This window comes from Gossypium raimondii, chromosome 9, assembly GCF_025698545.1.
Source record: "Gossypium raimondii isolate GPD5lz chromosome 9, ASM2569854v1, whole genome shotgun sequence".
NCBI classification, from domain to species: Eukaryota; Viridiplantae; Streptophyta; class Magnoliopsida; order Malvales; family Malvaceae; genus Gossypium; species Gossypium raimondii.
Genome location: NC_068573.1, coordinates 38,353,143 through 38,379,597, shown reverse-complemented (window position 1 = coordinate 38,379,597; position 26,455 = coordinate 38,353,143). Strand labels below are relative to the sequence as shown.

General features: G+C 34.3%; 1 protein-coding gene across 1 annotated transcript; it reads right to left on the bottom strand.

The window, feature by feature from the left end:
• Positions 1–11,714: 11,714 nt before the first annotated feature.
• On the bottom strand, positions 11,715–17,108 carry LOC105799512 (1-acyl-sn-glycerol-3-phosphate acyltransferase 2). The gene is made up of 11 exons (XM_012630112.2): positions 16,745–17,108; positions 16,061–16,183; positions 15,287–15,326; positions 15,082–15,155; positions 14,845–14,904; positions 14,264–14,341; positions 13,939–14,097; positions 13,248–13,373; positions 12,726–12,818; positions 12,416–12,502; positions 11,715–12,311 (listed from the first exon to the last, which is right to left on the bottom strand). The coding sequence occupies exons 1-11, from the start codon at positions 16,823–16,825 to the stop codon at positions 12,069–12,071; spliced, it is 1,164 nt and encodes a 387-aa protein (XP_012485566.1). The 5' UTR covers positions 16,826–17,108; the 3' UTR covers positions 11,715–12,068.
• Positions 17,109–26,455: the final 9,347 nt, after the last annotated feature.

The window sequence follows — 26,455 nt, the reverse complement described above, 5'->3', positions numbered from 1 at the left end:
CTGAAGTTTACACGTATTTTTTTAGGGTTAGTGTTACACCCCTAACCCGTCTCCGTCTCTAGATTAATGTTACAGAGTGTTATTACATAAAATAGAACCTTTGAATTCAAAACAAAACAAATAATTCAACTTAATCATAAACTCCAATATTTTAATCCAATCATAGAAAACATATATATTTGGGACTTAAATCGAGCTTTTGGGACCCTAAAAATAATGTAAGGACCAAATCAAAACAAATCAAAAAGTTCAGGGAAAACATGAAAAAATGGTGAAACAGGGGTTACACGGTTATGTGGCCAGGTCATGTGACACAGCCTAGACCATGTGGATATTCGAAGTAGGGACACATGGATATGTACCATCCCATGTGTCCGCCTATGTTTGCATTCGAAATAGGGCCACATGGCCGTGTCGCAGACCGGGTGCTAGCTCGTGTACTAGCCCGTGTGCCTATTCGAAGTTGTGTCACACAGTTGTGTCACCAAGTCGTGTAACTCTCTGATGTCATGTGGTTCAACTTGCACTTAAAATTTAAAAGACACATGGCCATGTGGGTTGGTCGTGTGACAGGCCATGTGTAGGATATTTTGCCCCTAAAATAAGCCATTTCAAACACCATTCGTTAACTTTCAAGCGATACCATCTATAGCTACTTTGACATGCTTACAATAACATTCAAAACACCAACAACATGCTAAACATTCATCCATCCTAAGTTTACCCAATATGACATTCAAAGGCACCACATTTTACACACCAACTTAGTTCAATTCACCATCTCAAAGTTCTAATTGGAACCTATGCCAACCATACCAAATAACCATTCCAAAACATGTCATCATCTATCATCATTAACCACAACAAGCTTGGCACCACTCAAAACAAGCCAAATCACTTGAATAACTTTTAACCTATTACATGTCATTTATAACCATTACTAATTTAACCAAAGACTTCCAAAAGGATTGAGGGACAGTGTGATTGTGCTCTGACGCAATTCCAACCAATTGAGCTTTTCAATGACCTACAAAACATAGATGATTAAACATTAGAACTTCCAAAACGTAGCTTTTCAACTACGTAAGCAACTAGTGCCTTAGTAAACTCGTATTTTAAACCTAAACTTACTGAACATAAATGATTAAACATTAGAACATTGCTCATTTAAAATTATGCATACTTTTCCTTCCAATTCACAACACATCACAAGGTTAGTAGGTGTATTAAAAAGTATATCCAATCAATTAAACATGATACTTATCAATATAAATTTCAATACCTAATTCCTCAATCTTTTACGCAACTTGTTCCTTTTCATTTCATATTCATATACCACCATTTTCCATTCCATGTTTCCATAACACGTTCTTTTGTATATGCATCCATTTATTAAAACTTAAACCGTCAGTTGAATCAAATGAAATAACATCAAATACTTGGAAAATACTCATATAACCATTTAATTCTTTAAACACCACAAACATCATTAGTTAACATATTTATAGACAAATGAAACATATAATCACACCAAGGCATAATATTCATTTCAAATTATACTAGTTTAAACATTCATCTATCAAAATATATCACAAATCCCACGTAGTGAGTATTAATCCCTTTCTTATTCTCATCAAATTCCTCGCATTTCATAACATTTACATTTCTTACTATCAGAATGCATAATCTTCTTAACATATTATGATAATACAACATTTACCTTTTTTACACATATATAGTATTACGAACCGCTTACCATTTTACACATCACATTTAGATCCTCATTTGTTTCCATCCGATGAACACTGTAAAGACGATTGAAACCCTGGTACACATTTCATATTGTGCCATAGTCCAACTATGGTCTTACATGTGTATTGCCATGGCCTTGCCATGGTTTTACATTCATAGTGTCATAACCCGGTTATGGTCTTATCATCAGAATGACATAGCCCAGCTATGGTCTTACATATATATATATATACGCTGGCATGGTCCAACCATGGTCTCACGTCTAAACAACTGCCATAGCCTCACTATGGTCTTACGTAAACATTGTCATGGTCTAACCATGGTTTTGTACATTTTTACATCAGGTTGCTATAGTGTCTTTCAACCATGGTCTTATTTGTTTCCTTCAAGATGAAAATTTTGATTCACATATATACCCAAATAGAAAATAATTTATCAAAATAGTAATTAATTGAATTAACCAAGTTACGAACTTACATGAACTCATAAATGACTTCTAACACGAATCGACTACTATTCCGCTACTTTGACTTTTCTGCGATTTATGTCTTTTCAAGTTGTTTCTTGATCTAGATAAATATTTTTATTCAATTAATATCGTTCCGGCATTTAAAATAATCAATTTAGCTTATAACCCTTCATAATGGAAATTTACAAAATTGCCCTTAAAGTTTACCTTTTATTCAATTTAGTCCATAAACTTGCAATTTCACCATTTTTAACCATAAATCATGCTATCCAATTTTTAATTAATCTTACAACAGCCCAAATTTATCAACAGTTTACAATATTTTCTCTTGAATTTTACAATTTTCATAAATAAGTCCCTAAACCTTAAAATTATCAAAATTACTTAACAAAATATGTCTATTTAACAACCAAGCTTAATACTCTATCAATTAAATTCACAAAAACACTTAAACCATTCATGGTAAGTCCCTAAATTTTAACAATTTTATGAATTGACCCCCGGGTTAGGTAGATTAAGCTAAAACGACTTTAAAAACATAAAAATCATTAAAAACATTATCAAAATCACTTACCATGCATGGGAATTGGCTTAGCTGAACCCTGAGGAATTGAAGCTTTTATTTCTCTTAAAAACGGTGGAAAGTTCTGTGGAAGAAGATAAGTGAATAGGTGATAACATTTTTTTTCTTTTGTTTTATTATATTTTACTTAACATTTTAACATTAAAAATGTTATAATCTAACTTAAAAGCCATACCAAACCGTCCACTCACATTAACTATAGCATATTTTCCATTTAAAACCCCTCAAATAATCAATGAACACATTTATTCCATATAAACTCATAGTGATTAACTTTTGTAATTTTTACGATTCATCCTTTTTACTTAATTAGCTATTTAAATGTCAAAATTTCTTAATCAAATTTTAATATGACCATAATAACACTTTAAAAGTGTTTTATTATATTTACGGGCTCGATTTATATAAACGATGTCTCAATACCTCCTTTTTTAAAACCACTTGACTTTAGGAATATACCATTTGAACCTAATTATTCGTTCAAATAACATAAATTATCCACTCAAAATTTATTATAATACTATACTTGACTCATAAATATTAAATAATAATATTTACAAATTCTCTCGTCAGATTTGTGGCCCCGAAACTACTATTTTCGACAACACTAAAAAACAGGTTGTTACAATAAGGGTCCTTTAAGAATACAGACTTGATTACACCTCAACCTAACTTTCCTTTCTGTCGCAACATTGAATATGAAGCCCAATGTCTGCCATTGGTTATCTTACATTTACTACCTTGGGTTTCAAATTATTATCCTCCCTTGTTTCTGGTGGACTGCCCGTCTCAAGTCAGTCTTGGTGGACTCCTTCTTCTGTTAACTTGAGTGACTTAGCCTCCATGTAAGCCTCAACGAACTAAACCACCTCTAACTATCCTTTATCCGTAGATCCTTAGGTTCTGCTCAACCATCGAGTATAACCTTCGTTATAGGGTTATTCGCCAAAAATCTACAATCACATACCCACGAGTTTTTCATAACTTGACATGGTAAATCCTCTTAAAAATATTTACTTTGTTCTATCAGCCTTTAAGTTCATCCCATTTGGTGATCTTTACCTATCACCATCGTTGAGCTATGATCTTACTCAGTATAGTCTCTTATTGAATGTCTTGGTGGACTATAATGGTTTTTATAGCCAAGCTAGGGTCTTACACCTTGTAATTCTGGTATTCACTGTACCAACAGATTCTTTATGATGCCATAGCCGAGCTATGATCCCACACTCTTTCACCCCATTTTAAATGTCCTGGTAGACTAGCATGTGTTTATTGTCCCAGCAAACTACCCCTTGTTGGTCGACGTAGTTAAGCTATTGTCTTACATGTTAGACCTCTTTTGAGATGTCGCCGTATAGGACCTTACCACCGTCGTGGTGTCACCCAATAGAGTTTGTTGACCGCTGTCACAGTGTTTCTCTATAAAACCTAATAATCGTTGTCACGGTGTTTCCCTGAAGGACCCGTTTCATATTCCACCTTGATGCTCAAACACCGAAGTGTCCTCCCCCTCGACAAGGTCCAGAGCTTCACACATCACGGTTTGCACTCAGTAACATCGTATGGTGGTATATAATAAGAAATCTATTTTCTCTATTCCTCCACCCATTCCTCCATTTTACCATTCCTAACCTTAATGCTAGAACACCGTAGTGTCTCCTCCGCAAGGCCTGGAGTTTCACACATCACGATTAGCACACAACAGCACCGTATAGTGGTATCTAACAGAATCACCCTTTTTTCATCCTAACTTCATCTATCCCCTCAATAATTTTCTCTCCACAACACACATATATTACTCAAACATTTCATATGATTTATTATTATACATACATCACGCCAGTTAACCAAACACTTATTGTCTACCATTAAACAATTAGTACAAAACTGGCAAGTCCACATAGAACTGTACACATATACAACCTTAGGCAATCACTGTACATAGACAACGTGATAGATACAACTCATAAGACATCATCTATCATCTAGAAGGCATGGTATAGAGACTTACCTTGCTACCTTATTGTTAACAGCTTAGCTTGTCCCACTATGAATTTCGATGGATGGGATCTCACTAAGTTCTCCCAAACTTATAAAATTTACTACTTGTATGTAGAGTAGGTGAAGACTCAAGGACCGAGTAGTGGAACCAAGCTAGACACTGCCAGATTCTAGGGATGGCGCGGTAGCTTTTTCATGAATATAGAGGGGTACCCTTAGAGGTCACGCCTCGAGGATTAAGTTGGGTATATATATTTGTGTCAAAGTCTGAATTTAAAATTTTGTAATTTACTGCTAGGTTAATCAAGGTATTAAAGTTGTAAGAATTTATCACTCGTTTGATAAGAGGTTTAGTAGTTTTTTAAATTTTGAAATTTGTCCAAGCATGTAATTAAATCAGATTATAAACTTCTTAAGATATTCAGGTTGATTGTGACATTCCGTACTCGAACCTGGCGATTGGGTCGAGTATGGGATGTTACAGTGGTAGCTTTTAATTTTGCATAATAGCAAATTTAACCCTTAACATTTATAAATTATTCTCAATTTAGTCTTGAATCTAAAAATTTTTAACCTTCAACATTTACACATTGTGTAATTTGGTCTTTTTTCAGAGTTTCGCTTTTCGTTGTGACATTAAGGGTTAGTTTTAAAAGAATGAGAAAATATCAAAATTATTACCTTGGACTTTTAGGTGTTTCCATTTTTGTATATTTTCAATAAAATTTAGCTAATAAATTTGTTTTTTTAGATTTCTAGATGAAATGGCACAAAAAGAAGCAAAACTGCGAAAAAGGCCAAATTACTTAATGTGTAAATGTTGAGTGTTAGATTTATTGGAATCAAGATTAAATTGACAAAATATAAAAATGTTGAGGGTTAAAGCTATTGATTAAATGCTAAAAATAAATATTTTATATAATTTAATTGGTCAATTTACGAGAATGAACCACTGATTTTTCCATGTTTAACTTGAATTTTATACAGGTGTACAATTTGGGGTCAAAAGAGAAAAAGGGGAAGCAATTGGGCTAGATTGAAGAAAGGAGCAAAGAAGGCGAGCCAAATAAGAATTTTCCAAGATCTAATTAGTTGAAATTCTATGTTGACTTAGTGGGAGATTATGTAGGGATTTTTACATCATGGAATATTTTATTTCCTTGATTTTCTATGGTTAGTGGCTCTTAATTTGGCAAAGCCACTAGTATAAATAGGGCTACTATGTTCATTCATTCATTAATTCATTAATCAAGTCTTTCATCAAGTGTTTTTCATCAAGTTTTCAATCAAGCCTTTTTCATCTCTTGAATACAATCTTTATTTCCTTGCAAATTTATTTTCTGTCATAAGTTCCTCATATTTTTCCATTTATTTTCAGTTTTGGAAATATTGCACCAAACCTTGCGTCACCCATACCCACCTACTTTCATTTCTTTTTCATTTATTCAACCTTCTCTAATTATGCCCAATACCAACATGCCCCAAACCTTAGTCAACTAAATCTATTTAAGCTTTAGGTCAGAGTTAGTCTCGTCAATACTGTGAGTTACGAACCCGAGCAATTTAACTCCTAAATTCCAGTACTTATTATTTCTTCGGATTAAGAGTATGATTTTGTCAACTCACAAAGTCAAATCAACACTAAGTCAAAAAAAAACGTCGTTTGAGTTAGTGTGATTAGACGTACAGTTGGAATTCCGAAAGGATCGATTGTCTAATCGGTTTTCTGTGAACAAATTTGCGTGCCAAGTGGGGATTGCTATTTGGTTCCGTCAAGGGAAGTAGTAACCGGATTTAAATGTCCTACACGGTTGAGGGCATTGGTTCGAGCTAGGCTCTTCTAGAACGCAAAGCTGTCGGAGTTCTAAATCACGAACGTTTCGTTGGTTGTTCGATCGGTAAGGGTTAGTTATTGGACGTTCCATAACTAATTTACACAAGGAAGAGTTGGTGTCCGAGGTATCCTTGGTAGCTATAACTAGCTTATTGGAAAAGAGGAGTTTATCTAATTTCGAGGATAGGTTCAAAGACGAGAAAAAACCCGTGCCTGAAGCTGGGCTAAGTTTAATTAATTTCTCTTCAAATTTATTTAGTTGTTTTTATTATTTTGTCTTCAGATTTTACTTTTTACACAATTTATTTATTTATTTATTTCAGGTTTCAAATTTTATCCCCCCGAACTTCTTGGGCACGACAACTGCCCTAACATAAATCTGGTCAAGAGAGCAACAATTTGCAGTAAACCCAGTCTCTGAGGGATCAACCCTACTCTCTATACTGCTTAAATTTGCAAATTAGGCGTAGGATTATATTGGTGGAATCGACACCCATCAGTTATTGTTATGTTAATTTTAAAAGTTGTCGTCGTTAGCCAATTGGCGACCAAAAAAGATAAAATTGAATAGTTGGTTGATCATTTTGTAACTTTTTATAGTTGGGTGACCAAAAAAGAAATTTATTAATAGTTGAGTGATTATTAGCGTAGTTTACCCTAATAATTCTATTTTGAATTGAATTTTGCAATAGGTTTAGAGGTCGGTTAGACCATACATGCTATATAAGGGACTTCACTAAAATGCGTCGAGAGATTAATCGACGAGCCGATATAGATTTATGTTTAAGTTTGATTAATGCTCTCAATAAGATTGATTGTTTATGTGAATTAATAGAAAACTATTTTTTTCCTATTTGTGCAGTCTTGATGGATGTCGTACTTAAAGGAAGATTCATTTGCATATATCCTGGAGAATGTGTTTGAAGAGTATCAATTATTTAGGGCATTGGTGCCCGTTATATGCTTTTACATTGTGGAGTACCAACAAATTGATCAAGTGACACGATAGTTCGGGTTCATGCAAGAAATCCTGAGGGAGATCCAAGACCTTGGTCTTATGTGGGGTATAGATCTAAGGGGGCAACATGATAGGTTTGGCCGACTGAGCATGCACAGTGGGTAAAAATATGGAACATATGAGCTCAATGGAGCATATTTGGGGAAGTTATCCAAAATGGTAATCTCCAAGGCTCAAAGTCCTCTATGCAATTGTTTAGTGGACGATTCTATCCAACAGAGTAGTATCTGATAGTATGAGAACGACACATACCATTAAGCCAGCGACGATCACATCAGCAACGCCGTTCCTGTGCATCCCAACCAGTCAAAACGTATGTGGAGCCACCTATGCGGCATTTCAGCGCTTCTGCCTCATCTAGGTATCATCTTGCTACATCATTGTAACACATAGGTGATGGAGCAGGTCATGCATACGTCCCTTTGTCATCGATTGTGACTCTAGCGATGGAAATGATTTTGACAAATCCAAAGTTTCACATAGCTTTTCGATCAAATTAGTCTGAGCATAACTCAGCCCCTAATCCCTTATCATTTCTCTCCATTAGGGTAGCTGAGTGTGCAGATAGATTACTTTCGATTGACAATTAAATTCAATAACGAGGGACAATTATGCATAGAACCAAGGTCAACTGCATAGTAATCCACCTCAAAATATGCATCCATCGGATTGTAAGGCACATCCATCGCATCAGCGTCACTGATTATGGGGGTTCTTTTCATTATTAAAAATTTTAGTCAGTTTTAATTGTGTATACTTGTCGACTATCGAAATTGTCAAATTTTTTAAGTTATGTTTAAGTTTTGCAACTCAAAACACAGATTATGATATTGAGAAAGCAAATAAGGACGCAAAATCGGTATGAATACAATTCCAAAAAAATTATAAGCGTTTAGGGTTATATATTTGCATTGAAGAACTATCCAATACATAAGTTGTATACCACCACATAAGTGTACTCTTATTCATGTTCAAAGTAGAATTAGGGTTCTTATAACTACATGGTTATACATTGCAATTAAGGATGCAATATATACATCTTAAGGAAGTCAATTGAAGATGAAAATGACTAATACATTATGCACAAAATACCTCAACCTTAATCAAGGGACATATTTGCAGAATAGATGGACATACATTGTGCATACCATCTATTCTTGATACGACAATCTGGTAGAGTCCATGAAGCTAATGAATGATATTGTAACTTGAAAATAATAGTGGATGCAATATATAAACATAAAATGATATTATATCGGTAATTATTTTCATAATTTGTGAGAATTAGATAAAATCAAATTTTAATGTATAAAATCGCACAAAATCAAAGTTCTTACATAAAATTGCGCATTAATCTAAAGTTCATTTGTAGTTTTGAGATTTATCTCTAAAACTTTTGATAAATTATTTGTTATATTGTATTGATTTTTTTTAACTTTTGGAGCGTTAAATATAAAGGAGTTCAAAAATTTAAAAAGTTTTAAAATGCATGCAAAAATATATTTTAATCATTTTAAAACAATTTAGATTTAATATTATTGATAAAGTGATATGTCAATTTTAATTTTTAAAATTTTTTAACATTTTAGATTTAAAAATATTATATGTTTGCAAATGCATTTTAAAATTAAGTACACGTCCATGTAAAATTTTGGGAAAAAACTTCAAAATTGTTTGAAAATAATGAATAATGGGGAAAAAGAAGTTACATTTCAAGATTTATAGTAAATGTGGAGAGAAAGGGAGTTATTGGGCAAATAATCAAGCCATGATTTCAAAATTCTAAAGCATTTAAAACCTTGGAGGACTAAACTTATAAATTTAAAAAAGAAAACCCTTGAAAATTATCTTAAAAAACATGTAGAGGCAAATGTTCTAATTAAGTATGCTGAAATTCCGTAATTTCAAATAAAGATAAAATAAGAGGGACCTAAGACAGGCGGAAGGCCTTACAAAAATAATAAGAAATTGCAATTTATCCATCCAGTCCAATTATCTTCTTTTCTCTATTTTTGTCGTGAGATCAAACAGATAACCTTTATGGCATAAAAAAAAAATTCGATTTCCAGCATCAAATAGTTCAAGCTTTACTAGAATATAAAAATATTTGAAGAACTTCATTACTTGCAGGAATAAAATTATTGGTGATTAGGGTTAATAGATCTAATCATTGGAAACCTTACCAACCACTTCTCTCTGTTTCGAAACCATTTTTATCGCACATCAAAATGTTGAATGATTGGTATTTTTCGCGTCATATTTCAAAGTTTTTAAATCAAATAAGACTTCTAAAATTATCGGCCTTTTAAGAATTATTAGGAATAATTTATTTTATAAAAACAGGAATAATTTTATTATTTTATTTTGTGTGAATAATATCCTCACTTTTGTCACTCATTGTTCATATCTCCATTTGGATCTGTTAATATAATTACTATAATCAAAAATAATTCCTAAACTATATCAAAAATTCACAGGTTTTATAATCATAATATATATCATATATTTTGGCACTTAAAATTAAAATAAATCTAAATAATTTATAATTTAAATTTTTAACTTTGTTATCAACTCAAATCCCACTACATCACAATTAAATTTAAGAGTTATTGATTTGTATTCTTTCTTTTTACAATTAAATAATACAAGTTTAATTAAAATTATGAGTTACTTAGACGGGAGTATAATAAAATTTAAGCGAGAATAAATTTGAAGAAAACTTATACTGCTATACATAATTTACATAAAGCGATTTAAACTTGAGTAAAATACACAGTGCTAAGAGCTTCAACTTTATGATTAAATAAAATCCTGATGGGTGGTTTGGTTTTAATATCGAGTAAGGATGCAGCCATGGGATTAGTTTGTTTGTTTGTTCTGATGAAAAGCAAGTGTACGATCTCTAATCCACTCTTTAATAGCAGGATTTCAGATTAGATGAGAGGTGCAAAAATCAGAGTTAAGAAAAAAGATGATCATAATCCTCCTGCCTTGATTTATAAAATAACCAATCCATTCTCTTTTTAATAACATGGCATATAGGGAAGGGAGAAGGTATCATATGTTTAAAAGCCATTGGAATCTTCCAAAGCTCATCAATTCTATTACTAATACGAAAGCATGACATATAGAATAAGAGGATAAACTAGAATGAGTAGACTTAAGAAGATTTAGTACTGCTTCTCGGAAGTATTTTTGGATCAAAAAGTATTTTTTAGTAGAAGCTAAAATTTTTTGTTTTTACTTTTGACAAAAAAAAAGGCACTTTTGAAAATCTCAAAAGCATCTTATTTAACGATGTTTTTATCTCGATAGTACTTTTTCTCCCAAAAATAATGCTAAACTAACTCTTAATCTATCTCCCGATCACACACACTTCTCCTTCTGCCCCATAATTTACAATTTCAACATCAAGGATAGTACGTTCTGACATAATAGATCAACTTTTTATAGCTTTCTTTTTTCTTTTTCTTTTTTTTGTCAAGTTTTGAACATTGAAAAGCTTATATAGCATATTTGACTATTCAATCCAGGCTGACTCAATATTTTGGAGCATTTAAGCAAAAATATAACTCTTAAAAGCTTGACCAAAATACAAAATCGTTTAAAATGATTCTTGCCACCCTTTTTCAATTATCAATATACTGTATAAATATTATAACATATTTTATCTTCAATCATATAAAATTTTCTCCTTTTTGAAAGTAACATTTTCTTATTTTTATGTATTATGTACTTATATTTTATAAAACTTACATATGTTTATCATAATGTATCCATGTTTAAGAACTTAATAAGGAACATTATAAATTGCTAAAGTTGAAATAAGAAACAAATTTCTGAAGAAATAAGAAAATGTAATTAAGCAAACCCTGAATTATCCATGTATATATACCTGACCAAGATTTGATTGAAATATACATAGGAAAGCCCAGAATTGCATGGGAAAGAAAACGATTTTAAAATGTGAAATTGCAAACTCATTTCATAATCTGAGTCCAACGAAGGAAAAGTAAAAAAAAAAAAAAACCTTAAATGTCTTTTACAAATAGCATTTAAAAAACCATTCTATGAAAATAAAAAGGAAATTTCCAGAACAGAAACAGTAGCCTAAGCCCCTACATTGTAGCCATTTTAACTTCGAAACACTGTCGAGGTAAACAAACCCTCCATTTACCATAAAAAAAAAACAAAACAAACAAACAAACAAAGAATTGATAATATGCATACAAGCTAGTTCCACTTGAATCCTTGATGATGACCAATAGGCATGCAGATAGGATTGAAACCTGATAGTATGTCTAAAACGAAAACATACTGATTGCTAAGTGAAAGTGATACAGAGTACACATTTTAGGGTTATGAAAATATGGCTGCAGACCAAGTTTCCTGTGAGGAAAAGCTCGACCTACTGCTGCTTGTCTCGTCTTGCCTCTGAACTCTCACTGTTGTTCTTGGGCTTCCCAGGTGCAACCTTAGCAGGAGTTGAACGCTCAGACTGTGAGAAGAGGATCATGATTTGCATGAGTATGGTAACAATAGCCAACCCAACTGCTGACAATGCAATCCCTTTCCATGATGATAAAAGTGAAGACCATTGCAGAAAATTATAAGCTCCATATGCCACAAGACATGCCCAAGAAGCAACAACCTGATTCATAAATAAGAATATTATTATCATATGTAGTTCCAGAACCAAAAACCAAGAGAAATACCACAGCAGCAGATTGGTTAATTTTGCATCAACAATCTCACCAGAAGAGATTTAATAGGCCGACCGATATCCTGCAATGGTTGGTCACTGAAAGTGTCCTCAGCTATATGCTTGTCCAACAACTTGTCCTACATTAGAAATCAAATAGAAACAAAACCATTAGTAGGAAATTTATGCATGCACAAGAACAAACCTTGTTAAACATTAAGCCAAGAAATAAATAAAAGACAAAGATACAGAACAGTTTCAAGGTTAATCCTTCTTTTCATTTTCAATCATAAGATCATCTGACATGCAAACCAGAACACTTAGAGTAGCACCATCCTACAGCACTAGATGAATAATACTCACTTTCTCCACAAAAAGATCTTTACACCATTGTGCAACAGCCTCATCTGTTTCAGGAAGTTCCTTCATAAGACGCCGCTTGACATGCACATGCACCTGCAAGCAACCGTTTATTTTCATCAATAGAATGAACCTAAGAGAGCAATGAGTCATTAAGTTATCAACCAAGATAGATGAGATTAATGGCATATAAAGGTTTAATCATCACAACTTCAAAATGACATGTTCCAACCATGGGAAAAGAAAAGGGAAAAACAAATACATTTTCAGAATGAACCTAAGACTATATCCTCAGTTGCTTCACATAAACCTAGCAACTTCTAGAGTCAAAAGACACAAACTTTTGGCTTTCACTCCATGGATTCTGAAGATCAGACAAAAGACAAATTATGAAGCCGTGGAGCAAATTCTCCTAGGACATATCAATATGAAACAAAGCGAAAGCAATTTTCACATTCGTATTGACACATAATTATGCAAAGATGTTTAACTTGCTTCACACCGTTAACTTGAAATCCGACTTACCACAGAAGATTGTCCCTTGAAAAGTCTAAGCATTGTAGGTGAAGGTGAGCTTTTAGGAATAGCCACTGTCATATCATAAATGGCTGGAACAAATGAACGCATATGACTTACGGCCGAAACAAAACCCTGAAGCAACAGAGATAATGTTTTTATTTTCCATATAGAATTACAGTTAGTAAGGCAGGTGAGATGAGTGGTCATGACTCATGAGCAAGAAGATAAACTTCGGCATTACATGTGAGAATAATAACACATAGTCTAACATGATTGACTCTCAAGTATAAAACTGAGTAATATGTAAAGGTGCACAGATTTATCATGGTTCAGGCTGGCTAGCATTGAATAAGTGTGCCGAAACAGCAAAAAACTTGCATTGGAAGATACCGCTGGCATAGGGTTGCAACACAATCTACCTAGCTTAAACAGAATACTTAGGTGATAGAAATATTGCAACTCTTGCACAAAAAGAAAGCTACAAACTTGAATACCAAAATCTAAATTCAGAAACCTACATATCCCTAAAAAAGGCAACTAGAAAAAAAGGTAAGAAGGAATTCAAGAAAACAGACGCAGCAAGAATCAGACCTTTGTACGAGGAATAAAACATTTCTAGGAATAGGCAATCCTTGAGAGGTTGCATATTCTTGAGCTAAGAAGGAATTCAAGAAAATGGGTGCAGCAATAATCTGACCTTAGTACGAGGAATTAAAACATTTCTAGGTACAGGCAATCCTTGTGAGGTTGCATATTCTTGAGCTGCTAGAAGCTTTGCTTGTGTAAACCGAGTTCCTTCTACAAAAAGTGCCAACCAAAATGGCCGTGGGAAGTCCTTTAAACGTTGAATACCTGCCTGCAAATACAATTTCCACAAGATTTGAAATTGAGATCAGTACGGGTAGATTAAAAACAAGCATGCACAAATACACAAGTAACAAAGCAAAAGTTATGGTCATGTATATGTGTATAAATATGTGATTTTGACACATGTGCACCCAAAACTGAAAGCAAACTTTTACCTTTAATGTGTTTTCATCCTTGGCCCAGCTTCGTTCCAAAAACAGATACTCAGAAAACCACATTGACCAACCTATGACCTGCACATATCAATCATGAGTTTATTCTTCATAAGTACACAAAAGCATAACCCAATTTGCTTCTCTATTAAAAAATTTTAAAAGATAAAAACTGGCAATCACAAGTATGCAATAAAAACACAACATAGTGGGTTGCCCAAAGGGTAAAGCAAAAAACCTAGACTTCAATTACCATACTGCAAACCCTACTCCAAATTTAAAAGTAGAAGCTATTCTAACACAAGATAGAACTGATGAGGTTTGACCAAAATTTTCTTTTTACATTCAGAAAATAATAGCATTTATGTTTGCTTGCTGCAGATTAATATAATTACTGCCTTATCACACCTCACACATGAACAAGCATGAACTTGTGCACCGGAGGTCTGCAGCATATGCAAATGTGTTGAAAATAACATGTACACAGTAAGGCCTCAAAGACCAAGCTTAAATATCAGCTGAAACGAAAAGAATTTGTCATGAATTCAAATCTTAAACTTCAACAGAATAACACCAACACATACCGGCAGGAATTTTGATGATTTCTTCATTACAGCTAATGTACTGCCAAGACAACCTGACCTCTGCAAAAGAAAATTCAATTGTATCTTAGCCATACAGCATTTTAAGAGACAAAGAACATGAAGTTAGAACCCAAAATAGCAAATTTCCGACCAGTGCAAAGGAAAAAAACAATTTAATGTGTATCTCAGATAAACAGTATGCAAAATATTCTGAATTGGAATACAACAATTACAGACCTGTGCTAAAACCCATCCAACTAACCAATCAATATCACTTCTGTGATTGCATATGACAAGGGCATGTTCCTTACCTGAAAATTTTTAAAATATTAGATGATAAATACACCACTACAAGAAAAGTTTAAAATCCAACAATGCCAATTCTCCACTTAGCTTGAATATTGAGAATAAGTTTCCTAGAAAAAAAAAAAGACTGACATACCCATTAAATTGAAGCTTTCATGATCTGCGAACACTTCAATCTGCAAATAAAATGTCTCAAAGATCAAAAGCTCATTTTTAGGAGATCACTTAAGGTATAACATCGATAATACCAATATTTGGACATTAATAGAAGTTGGCTCGCTAACAGCCCATAATTAACACCTCAACCAATGTCCAGAAACACCTATCACTCCTTAGAGAAGACAAAAGTCACAAAACTTCACAATAATAGTTCAACTCATATTTGCATAATTATCTAGACGAACTGAAACTGCCCAATCTTTAAGCCTATAGACATCAAAGATACTAGTCGAACAGAAGACTTCAACCAACTAAAGTCTAACAGTAAATAGAATTATCAGTCACTAGAGGCATGAACATCTGAACACTGCACAAAAAGCTCATTTTCTAACACCTTTGTCTAAGTAACATCCTATTTCAAGTTGAGATGGCAAACTCTTTAGTCATACTTATTGAACTTTCAGAGTCCAAGGATGCAGCGAAAACCTTAGCGGCTTCCATGTGTTAGTGCTTACCAATAAGATCATTTTTTTAGACAAGCTTCTTACTAGTATAGTTGGAAATGGAAGCACAAAGCATTTAGGCATTTGATCATCATAAACTGCCATATCAGAAATGGTTTCAGCATCTATAACACCTCAGAAAGGATTTCAGAATTAGACTATACTAGATTCAAAAATGCCAAAAAATGCAATATCCAGTTCATTAAAATGAATGATTTAAATAACGAAATAAAGGAGTTCATTAGCACCTTAACGCCTGCCCACCAATCAACCAGCCAAACTAGTTGCAGCCACAACAACTCTGCCAATACCCTATTGATCTTTCTATATGTGTTCTTGGACAGTGGTCGAATAAGAACAAAGCATACTGCCTGAGAGAAGAAAAATCACATTGCGTAACATTAAAAACGGTCACTGACAAAGAGATGAAAAGAAAGGAAGGAAGAAGGATTTACACATCGGCCAACTAATCAAATTGAACCAACTTTGTCTAACAAAGTGGATTATGGTTTCTTAAAAAAAGAACCAACAAAAAAATGGACTTTTTTTATCTCATTTTTAGCATTAAATGGTATCGTGAGAAAAGGCAAGTACGCATGGTAAAAGAAAAATTAAAAAGCCGAAGGTTTCATCAAGCTGAAACCTAAAGATTCTGATTTAATTTTCTTTTTAGTAAATTTTATTAGCTAAGAAGCAAAGTAGATACAAAATCCAGATTACTAGATAATAATCTCAGCTCAAGAAATATCGAATAAAAAAGAAACAGAGAAAACCATTTACTGCCATTTTCTTTAATGCAACCACAGCTAATATGAAAAGAAAAAAAGAAAAGAAAAATCCACTCAATCAAATCAAAATATGAGGCAGATTCCCTAAGAAGTTAGAACAAAAGCAAATATACCAAATTAAAAAAAAAAAACCCTAATAAGAACCTGAATGAGATTCACAGCGAGGCCGGAGATGAAGAAAAGAAGGCCCAATGGGACGATAACAGCTGCCGCTGCAATCGCCATGGACAGAACAGCCAAAGGAGCGACCGAGATTCGCAGAAAAGGGAGGGTTGGCAGTGAAATTTTAGATTTAAATTACAAATAAAAGAGAGGATTATGGTAAATATTACCCCTTTTATTATATTGTGAGAATAGATTCCACAATACTGTTTGATGTATTTAAATATAGAAAATTAAAAATGGAGTAATAACAATATGTGTGAAGAGATAGAATAATAGAAAATGACGTACTGAAATGAAGATAGAAAAATGCTTTAAAGGCGTTGTTCCCGTTTCAAGGAAAAAATTAATTTGGGAAGTTGGGAGACATTTGCAATCAATTTTTTTCACATTTCTTATATGATTTTGATTTTTTAATACTCTTAATTAAGAAAAAGAAAACAAAAGGAGGATAATAATGTAAATTTAATTTATTATTAAATATATTTTGTTTAATGATTGTAGCATTATTTAAAGGCATCTCAGTTGGGTTATTTTAATTTGGATCTTAACTCAATTAAAATTTAAGTTTTTAACCAGATTTTAAAAATATATAAAATAATAAATATTATGAGGGATTTTTTGTGACATCAAACATAGTCTTCGAATTCAAAACACCATAATTTTCAATAAAGTTAATAAAGTCATTTAATCTTTAAATCAAATTTTAATAAATGAAATATATTTGATACACTATTTGTAGGGCCCAATTTTTGCCCAGCCCGCTAAAGAGAAAACAGAAACAAACAAAAATAAAAGACCCAATACAGTGGCCCAAAAATTAATTAATTACAGGCCCAAAATAATGTCAGCCCAACAAGCCCAAACCTTAACCAATTTCCAGTCAAATTAGAAACCCTAGGGCAACTTAGCGCCGCAGCAAGCTGGCGCCGCAGCCGCCTCTACCGCAGCAGCCCGAGTCCTTCTCCGCGTAAATCGCACCTCTACGACCACCATACCTGCAAGGAAAACGGATTCAACGCAACAATAGCAAAAAATAAGGATGTTTTTTGTATTTTGCGGGATATTTTGTTTATTTTTCTTTGTTTTCAGTTATAAAAACCGAGGAGAATTCAATGTAAAGAAGGGGAATACCGAAAGAAATTCAAAGGCAAATAGATTTTTCTTTTTGAAAGACAAAGGTTTTCTTTCTCTCTGGTTTTACCTCATTGAGATTATCATTCTTTTATTTTGTTTCATATATACATATATCTTTTCTTCTATAGAGTTTCTTTTTATTTTTATTTATTTTTGTTTAAAATATAAAGAAAAGGGACGAACATACCTATTTTCGTCGGAATCGCTGAGTTGGCGCCCCTTTCCGTCGCGATTGGAGACCGGGGCGACCGTGGCATGCCTCGATTGGCGGCGGGGGCATAAAGGAAGAACCCTAGCAGAGCTTCTCTGTTTTTTTTTCTGAATCAAAGAGGAAAATGATATTTTTTAAGGAAAATTTGGCATTTATAAGGGTTATGAAACGACGTCGTTTAGGGCCTGCTTCAATGGCCTCAAAACGACATCGTATAGGGCCAAAACCTGCATGTGTGACCCGACCCGCTTGGTGACCCGCGTGTTTTCGCTAGGGGGGATATTTATCTCCTTGGTCTCTCTGCTCTCGAGTCGCTTTTAATGCAGTCCTTTTCATATTTATAATTTTAACTCTGTGTTTTATTTTTTGTTTCAATTTGGCCCATTGTTGCGCACTGTTTCAGGGAGACGGGTTATTTTCATTTTAGCCCCCTCAGGGAATGCGCGCATCGCCATTTAGTCCTTCATTTTATTTTAATTACATTTTTTTTCTTTTCTCTTTTCAATTTGTTTTTTTAAATTGTTATTATTATCATTATTTATACACGTATTCTTATAGTATACACATGCATGCTTCTTTAATACATATATATGTTTTTATAGTATATGAATATTTTAAACTTTTTTTATGCATACAAGCAAATTTTAATATACGTATACTCTTATATTTTTTTACTTTTGCAAATAGTATTTATGTATATTACCATATATTTTTATTTTCATATATTATTCTTCACTTTTTTTACAAATATATATATATATAAATACATGTACATTTTTGAATATACATATATTTCCTATATATTATAATTTAAAATATACATTTATTTTACAGCATATATATTTACATTTTTTCTAAAACATTTTCATTATTCTATATATATTCCATTACTTGAATACATATTGTACATATATAAATATTTAAATATATACATATACGTATACCTTTTTTTCCTTTCTCGTAAATATATGCATATGCTTTTTTATACTTTTATTTTTTTAATACATGTTTTGTTTGCTTTATTGGATATATTTCATTCCTTCTATTTGCATGTATACTTGTATATGTGTTTTAGATATATGTGTACATATGTTTGCAACTTTATGTTATATTGTATTTGTATATATGTATTTGTAAATATTTATTCGTATATGTTGTAAATTAAAATATTTGTATCATATTGTACATTAACTTTTTAACATACCCTTTCGAAAATATATTTTGGCTTTAACTATACATCAAAGTTATTTTCTTGATTCAAAACCTTTTTTTTTGAATAAAAGCAATATTCGGAGTTTGGGATTTTCGAGGGAAATTGAGCCCTAACGTATTGGGTTCTGATTTTCTTTGATGATATTAAATAACCGATGATATTCTTTATTCAAAATGCATGAGCATAAAAATCATTTTTGGGAACTTAACTTGTCGTGCGCTAACGTATTGGGCGTGGCCTGTTACTTTCTCAAAATGAAGATTTTCGCATAAAATAAAAGTGATATTCAAAGTTCGGGGATTATGAGGAATTGCACCCTAACGTATTGGGACTCGATTTCTTTACATGACTTTGAACAATTTGTTATCCTTTTGCAAATTTCATCATTCAAGCTTATTTTAAAATCTTTTTAACTTTCGACACTAAGACATTAAATGATCAATTTGGTACCGATTTTGGGCGTCACGAGGGTGCTAACCCTTCCTCGTGCGTAACCGACTCCCGAACTTGTTTTCTCAAAATTCGTAGACCAAAATAATTTTTAAGGTGACCCGATCACATCTTAATAAAGGATCGGTGGCGACTCCAGTTTTATTTTTTAAAGTCGACAACAAAATTTTTGTTTTCAAAAAGACGGTTTCGACAGCTTGGCGACTCCACTGGGGACCTTAGAGAGTCGAGCCACAAAATTGATTATGTTTGTCTTTGTGTCAAAAATCAAAAGTTTTTAAATAATTCATGAGTTTCCTTCGCACTCATTGATTTTTCATCATGGTGTTGGTAACTTTGCATTTTCATTTTGCATTTTACCCTTTAAGTGGGAGCGAGAAACTAGTCCTTCGTGAGGTTTTCACCTCCGTGCAGGGTAGTGGACCGCTTCCGGGATACATCCGTACCTATGTCTTCGTGAGATTTTCATCTCCGTGCAGCCATAGGGAAATGTATCCCCCTGAACTGAACTCGATCTACATGAGTCTATAATGGGTGAGGATCGAGGAATCTGCTGGTTCGGGTACCCTTACTCTAGAAACTAAACCTCATATAGTGAGCTTTAGGAACTTACCCTAGGTAGAAACACTCTAAACCTTAGTAGATACCTGACAAGGAGTTTTTATTATTTCTTGATTATATTGGATTTAATGTTTATACCTGATACTAACTTGGGTTTATTTTGTTTTGATTGCATGACATCATGATTACATTGCATTTGCATTATAGAAAAGAGGTGTTGATTCACATTCGATTACTAACTTAGAAAGCTTGTCATGGAATACGGATTTCTTGATAAAGTGGAAAATAATACGGCTGCCTGAATATATTCCAAGAAACACAAGTAGGGCAACAGAAGAGTTCGTGACTTTACTTCATGGCCCGAGGATTCAAGCTGATTATTCAAGAGTTTTCGACAATCCAAGTTCCTTAAAGAAGCTAATAAGCCTTATGAGGATGGGCAGATGATGGATTGCAACCAATATCAAGCAAAAAGGAGCTAGTAGTACTGTTCATTGGAAATTTGCGAGATTTATCTTAAACATCCAGATGAAGTAAGAGGTCGATGTTTCTTGGAGTATGAGGGCGAGGCCGTATATGCATCCGTTTTATGTAAAGAAGTTTGTCTTCTAGAAAAGTTTTCTAAATGGAATTGAATCAGAATCAACGTCTCTTTTTGCATTCATCCCATGCATTTGCATTACATAGCATCATATGCATTAAAATCCATTGAAAGAGTCTAATTGAGTAAAATTATTTCAATTAAATTGGAAAACCAACACCCTCACGGCACCCAAGCAAAGGCTAGAGAAATGGACCAAAGGTTGGAGAAATTAGAGCTGATGCAAATACAGATGCTAGAGCAATTGGCCAAATTTCAACAAGATATGAAGGATCAGATGCTAAAAATCCAAAGAAATTTGATGAGCCAGTTAACCCAGTTATTGGATATGAGGTTAGGAAAAGGAAAAAACCCAGTGGTCCACTTTGAGAATGATAATGAAGGCCCTGCATATCTTCCAGGCTTTACCCCAACAAACATCCAAGCACAACCAAACACATATCCACAAAGGGTAACTGTTAACATTCGACCACAGTACCAGACCAATACCTCGACACCGGTGAATTTCGCGACAGGCTCAGGTTCCAATCTTAGGGGCAATCTAACTAATCCTGTTGTCCTCGATGATCTAGCAGAAACAAAACAGGTGAAAGTAGAGTTTTCAAAACAATTTGAAGATCGTTGCAAACGGAATGGGCAAGAGTGGAACTCCAAAGACAATACTTCAAAAGTCTCGAGGAAGAGGAAAAATGAGGTGAATAATTCAAAGTCGATTACCGCAAACCAGCCAAAGACGGTTACTATTGGCCATCAGATCCCCCCAAGACAAGAATCTAGCACAAAGCAAAACATTAAGAAGTCTCAATTTGCACCAATCCCAATGTCGTACTAGGAGCTGTATCAAAGTTTATTTGACGCACATGTTGTCTCCCCTTTCTACTTGAAGCCTTTACAACCTCCGTACCCCAAATGGTACGACACAAATGCGCAATGTAACTATCATGCGGGAATTATGGGGCATTCTATAGAAAATTGCACTGCCTTTAGAAAGCTGGTCGAAAGGTTTATCAATATGGGCATTGTCAAATTTGAGGATTCATTCAGTACAGAAAACCCGCTACTCAATCATACGGATAATGAAGGGACTGCGATGAATGAAGAGATGTTGGGAAACGTTCACATCAGTGCCGAACACGAAGAAACAATTGGAGAAGAGATCTTGTTAGATGTTCGCCCTTTATAAACCTGGGAATGTTCTAAATAGTTGGACTGCAAAGGAAGCCCTGTAGTATTTAGAGTCTGTTAGAGTAATGTTCAGAACACACTTGTTGCTTTCAGCCTAGAAGCAATAAGAATTTCTTTGTGAGATAGGCTCACGTCTAAACATTATTATTTTAATGAAATACATTATTGCAATCATCTTTGAGCAAATGTTCTTTCATTCTTTACGTTTTTTTCCATTCTTTCAAATTTTTTTTTCTGCCAAATTATTCATTCATTTATTCATATTACTCATACATTCTTTTGTATATTCTTCGGTACCCACTATGGGTCCCCAAATATCAATGACATGAGTGATGCTGCAACAGACCCAGAATCTCCTTTTGAGTGAGACATGTGTTTAGAGGGATCTCACAATTTTAAAGATGACATGGATTGTAGCTTATTTCTGGACTTATTAAGGATGGTAGAGCAGGAAGGAAATTTTACCTCATGAGGAGACAATAGAAACTGTGACCTTGAGGGAACATGCATGACCGAAAAAGTAATACGTTGTTGGGTTACTTCAAGCATTCAAAGATGCCTTCGTATGGTGATACCAGGATGTACCCGGTTTAAGCGCCGTTATTGCAATTTAAACAACAGCACGATATCAGAAATTTGCAGTATGTTCAAGGTGAATATCATGAATGGTGCAATGAAAACTCTACCGAGGCAATATCACTCTTTCTAGTTTATCACATTTTTTTTCATTGAAGTTGAAATTCTTTCTTTTCGAGTTTTGGCTGAGCTGAAGCAGGACAGATCCAATCGCAATGTGATCTATTGAACTTGATAGAAGGAAGAAGATTAAAAGCTATTCATCACGGTCAGATGTACCAGAAATGAATGTTGCGAGCCTATAACAAAAGGTTCATCCTAGAAAATTCCACGAGGGTGGCCAAATGTTGAAGATCCTCCCTCTACAAAAAATATCTTGGAGGGAAGCAGATGCCAAATTGGGATGAACCTTATGATTATAGAGAAGGTTTTTTTTCCTTCCAAAGGAGCTTTGATTTTGAACGAGATGGATGATGAACCTGCAAAGTCCTGTAAACTCAAATTCAGTCAGGAAATACTCCGCTTAAAGAAGGAGAGGACCAAGGTAAAAACCCACAAAGGGAAGTTTGAGTCCAAAAAAAAAAGGTGAAAAAATGAAAAAAATGGAGAGGCTAAGATGAAAACCCGCAAAGGGCGCCTTAGACCAAAGGGGATTTGAGTTGAAAACCCGAAAAGGGCGGCTCAAAATATTGATCAGAATGAGGCATGAGGTAATAAGAGTAGCTCAAATTCTGATCAGATTGGGGCATGTGGCGGTCTTGCTATACCTGAATCAATAGGAAAGGGTAGGCGACATTTTTGGGGCATCGACAAAGTACTGTAGATCTCCTAAACACATGCTAAAGTCAGAATGGTCTTCAGAAAGTCTGTCTAGAGAAGTTCAAACTGCGATATCTGGGGCACCTAATCCTTATATTATTTTTTTGTTATTCTTGGAACACTTCATTCATTTCCAAGATATGCATTCCTAAATCAATTTCTTTATTATCCATCTTTATTATCTTTGACAACTTATTCATTTCGAGCTATGCTCAGAACCGACTCAATTCTTATCCATGATCTTTTTTGCAAGCATGTTGCATTAGAATAATGATTAATGGACTAATAAAACTTTCACAAGGGAAGTTTTGCATATTACTCTAGAAGTTTCTGAATAATATAGGAACCTCAAACAGGACTATTGTTTAGAACGTACCAGGTTGGAAATCTGATAAAGAAGAGTTTAAATTAAGACTATCCCTTTGAGTTTTCTTGTCTAAAGTATTAATGGAACAAAATGGCAAGATGTCGTGTTGGTGACAAAGCTTCAATGAACAAGCAAGCAATGATCACCGAGTAATATGAAGAAGTTGTTCTTGGAGAAGATTTCTTCATTTGTGCATGAGCATTTGGTACAACACCCTGGGAATGGTGCAAGAGACCAAAAAGTTTCACATCCTATATCCTTGAATTGTGATAGCAGAGGATTGAGAAAAGGCCGAATCTTTTTACTCTTGGGTTACAACAGGAGAAAGATGATACATATTTTGTATCCCAGTGGATCAAACTTGGAGGTTTACAGTGGGGGCAATCTGATTAAGTGTTTTTCGGAGATACTAGCTGAGCAAGAATGTGTTATAGCTCATTAGTGAGGAAACCTTAATAAACTTGGAGTAATAATAACCCAAGCGCTAAAATATCATTTTCATGACATTCTGCATTCATTCAAATGTCACTCATACATGTCTAGTTAGGAGCATTTGATTCATTCTGATCATGACATCCTAATCACTAGGCATAATTAGGTTCATAAAGTTCATTATACAGGTCATGTTCCCCAGAGAACAGATTAGTGATGATAACAGATCTTGCCTTCCTGCATTGACAGTGAAGCAGATCGAAGACACCAACCTCGCCTCCCTCGGAGACAGTGGAGCAGGTTGAAGATAGCAGATCTTGCCTTCCTGTATAGACAGTGGAGCAGATCAAAGATGGTGAATTTTACCTCCCTGAGGTTACAGTGGAGTACATTGAAGCCAGTAATTCTACTTCCCTGGTCAGCAGTGGAATAGATTGAAGATTTTAGATCTTGACTCCCCAAGCAGTAGTGGAGCAGATCAAAGATGGTGAATTTTACCTCCCTGTGGTTACAGTGGAGTACATTAAAACCAGTAATTCTACTTCCCTGGGCAGCAGCGGAATAGATTGAAGATTTCAGATCTTGCCTTCCTGCATAGACAGCGAAGCAGATCAAAGATGGCAGATTTTACCTCCCTGTGGTTACAGTGGAGTACATTGAAGCTAGTAATTCTATCTCCCTGGGCAGCAGCGGAATAGATTGAAGATTACAGATCTTGCCTCCCTAAGCAGTAGTGGAGCAGATCAAAGACGGCAGATTTTACCTCCCTGAAGTTGCAGTGGAGTATATTAAAGCCAGCAATTCTATCTCCCCAGTCGGCAGTGGAATCGATCGAAGAAAACAGATCTTATCTTCATGTACTGGTGTGAAGTAGATCAAAGAAACAGATCTTGTCTCCCCATACTGGTGGTGCAGTAGATCGAATGAAATAGATCTTGTCTTCATGTATTGGCGTGAAGTAGATCAAAGATAACATGTCCTGCCTTCCTATATCGGTAGCGAAGTGGATCGAATATACAGATCTTATCTTTCCATACTGGTGGTGAAGTAGATCGAAGAAAGTAGATCTTGTCGTCCCATACTGGTGGTGAAGTAGATCGAAGATACGAGTCTTATCTCATTGAAGTTGCAGTGGAGCAGACAGAAGTAACCAATCTTATCTCCTTGAAATTGCAATGGAGTAGATTAAAATCACAGATTTCATCTCTCTGAAATTGCAGTAGAGCAGATCGCGTCAGATTTATCTCAAAGTTGTAGCAGAATAAGTTGAAGCTATAAATCTTATCTCCCTGAAGTTGCAGTGGAGCAGATTAAAAATAGCGAATTTTGTTCTCTTGAAGAACTACAACGTACGAATCTTATCTCCCTGGCATTGCAGTGGAGTAGATTGAAGCACCAGTTCCTATATCTCGGAAGATGTAGCAGGAAGGAATGAGGCTATTTGAAGTAGAGAAGCATTGAAGAAGTCGAGGCTCAGTATGACTGGGCACAATTGGGCTTATAGTCTTTGCTCTGTTCCCGTTACACGACAACGAGCAAAGAGGAGCAGCTGTAGGGCCCAATTTTTGCCCAGCCCGCTAAAGAGAAAACAGAAACAAACAAAAATAAAAGACCCAATACAGTGGCCCAAAAATTAATTAATTACAGGCCCAAAATAATGTCAGCCCAACAAGCCCAAACCTTAACCAATTTCCAGTCAAATTAGAAACCCTAGGGCAACTTAGCGCCGCAGCAAGGCCGCCTCTACCGCAGCAGCCCGAGTCCTTCTCCGCGTAAATCGCACCTCTACGACCACCATACCTGCAAGGAAAATGGATTCAACGCAACAATAGCAGAAAATAAGGATGTTTTTTGTATTTTGTGGGATATTTTGTTTATTTTTCTTTGTTTTCGGTTATAAAAACCGAGGAGAATTCAGTGTAAAGAAGGGGAAATACCGAAAGAAATTCAAAGGCAAATAGATTTTTCTTTTTGAAAGACAAAGGTTTTCTTTTCTCTGGTTTTACCTCATTGAGATTATCATTCTTTTATTTTGTTTCATATATACATATATCTTTTCTTCTATAGAGTTTCTTTTTATTTTTATTTATTTTTGTTTAAAATATAAAGAAAAGGGACGAACATACCTATTTTCGTCGGAA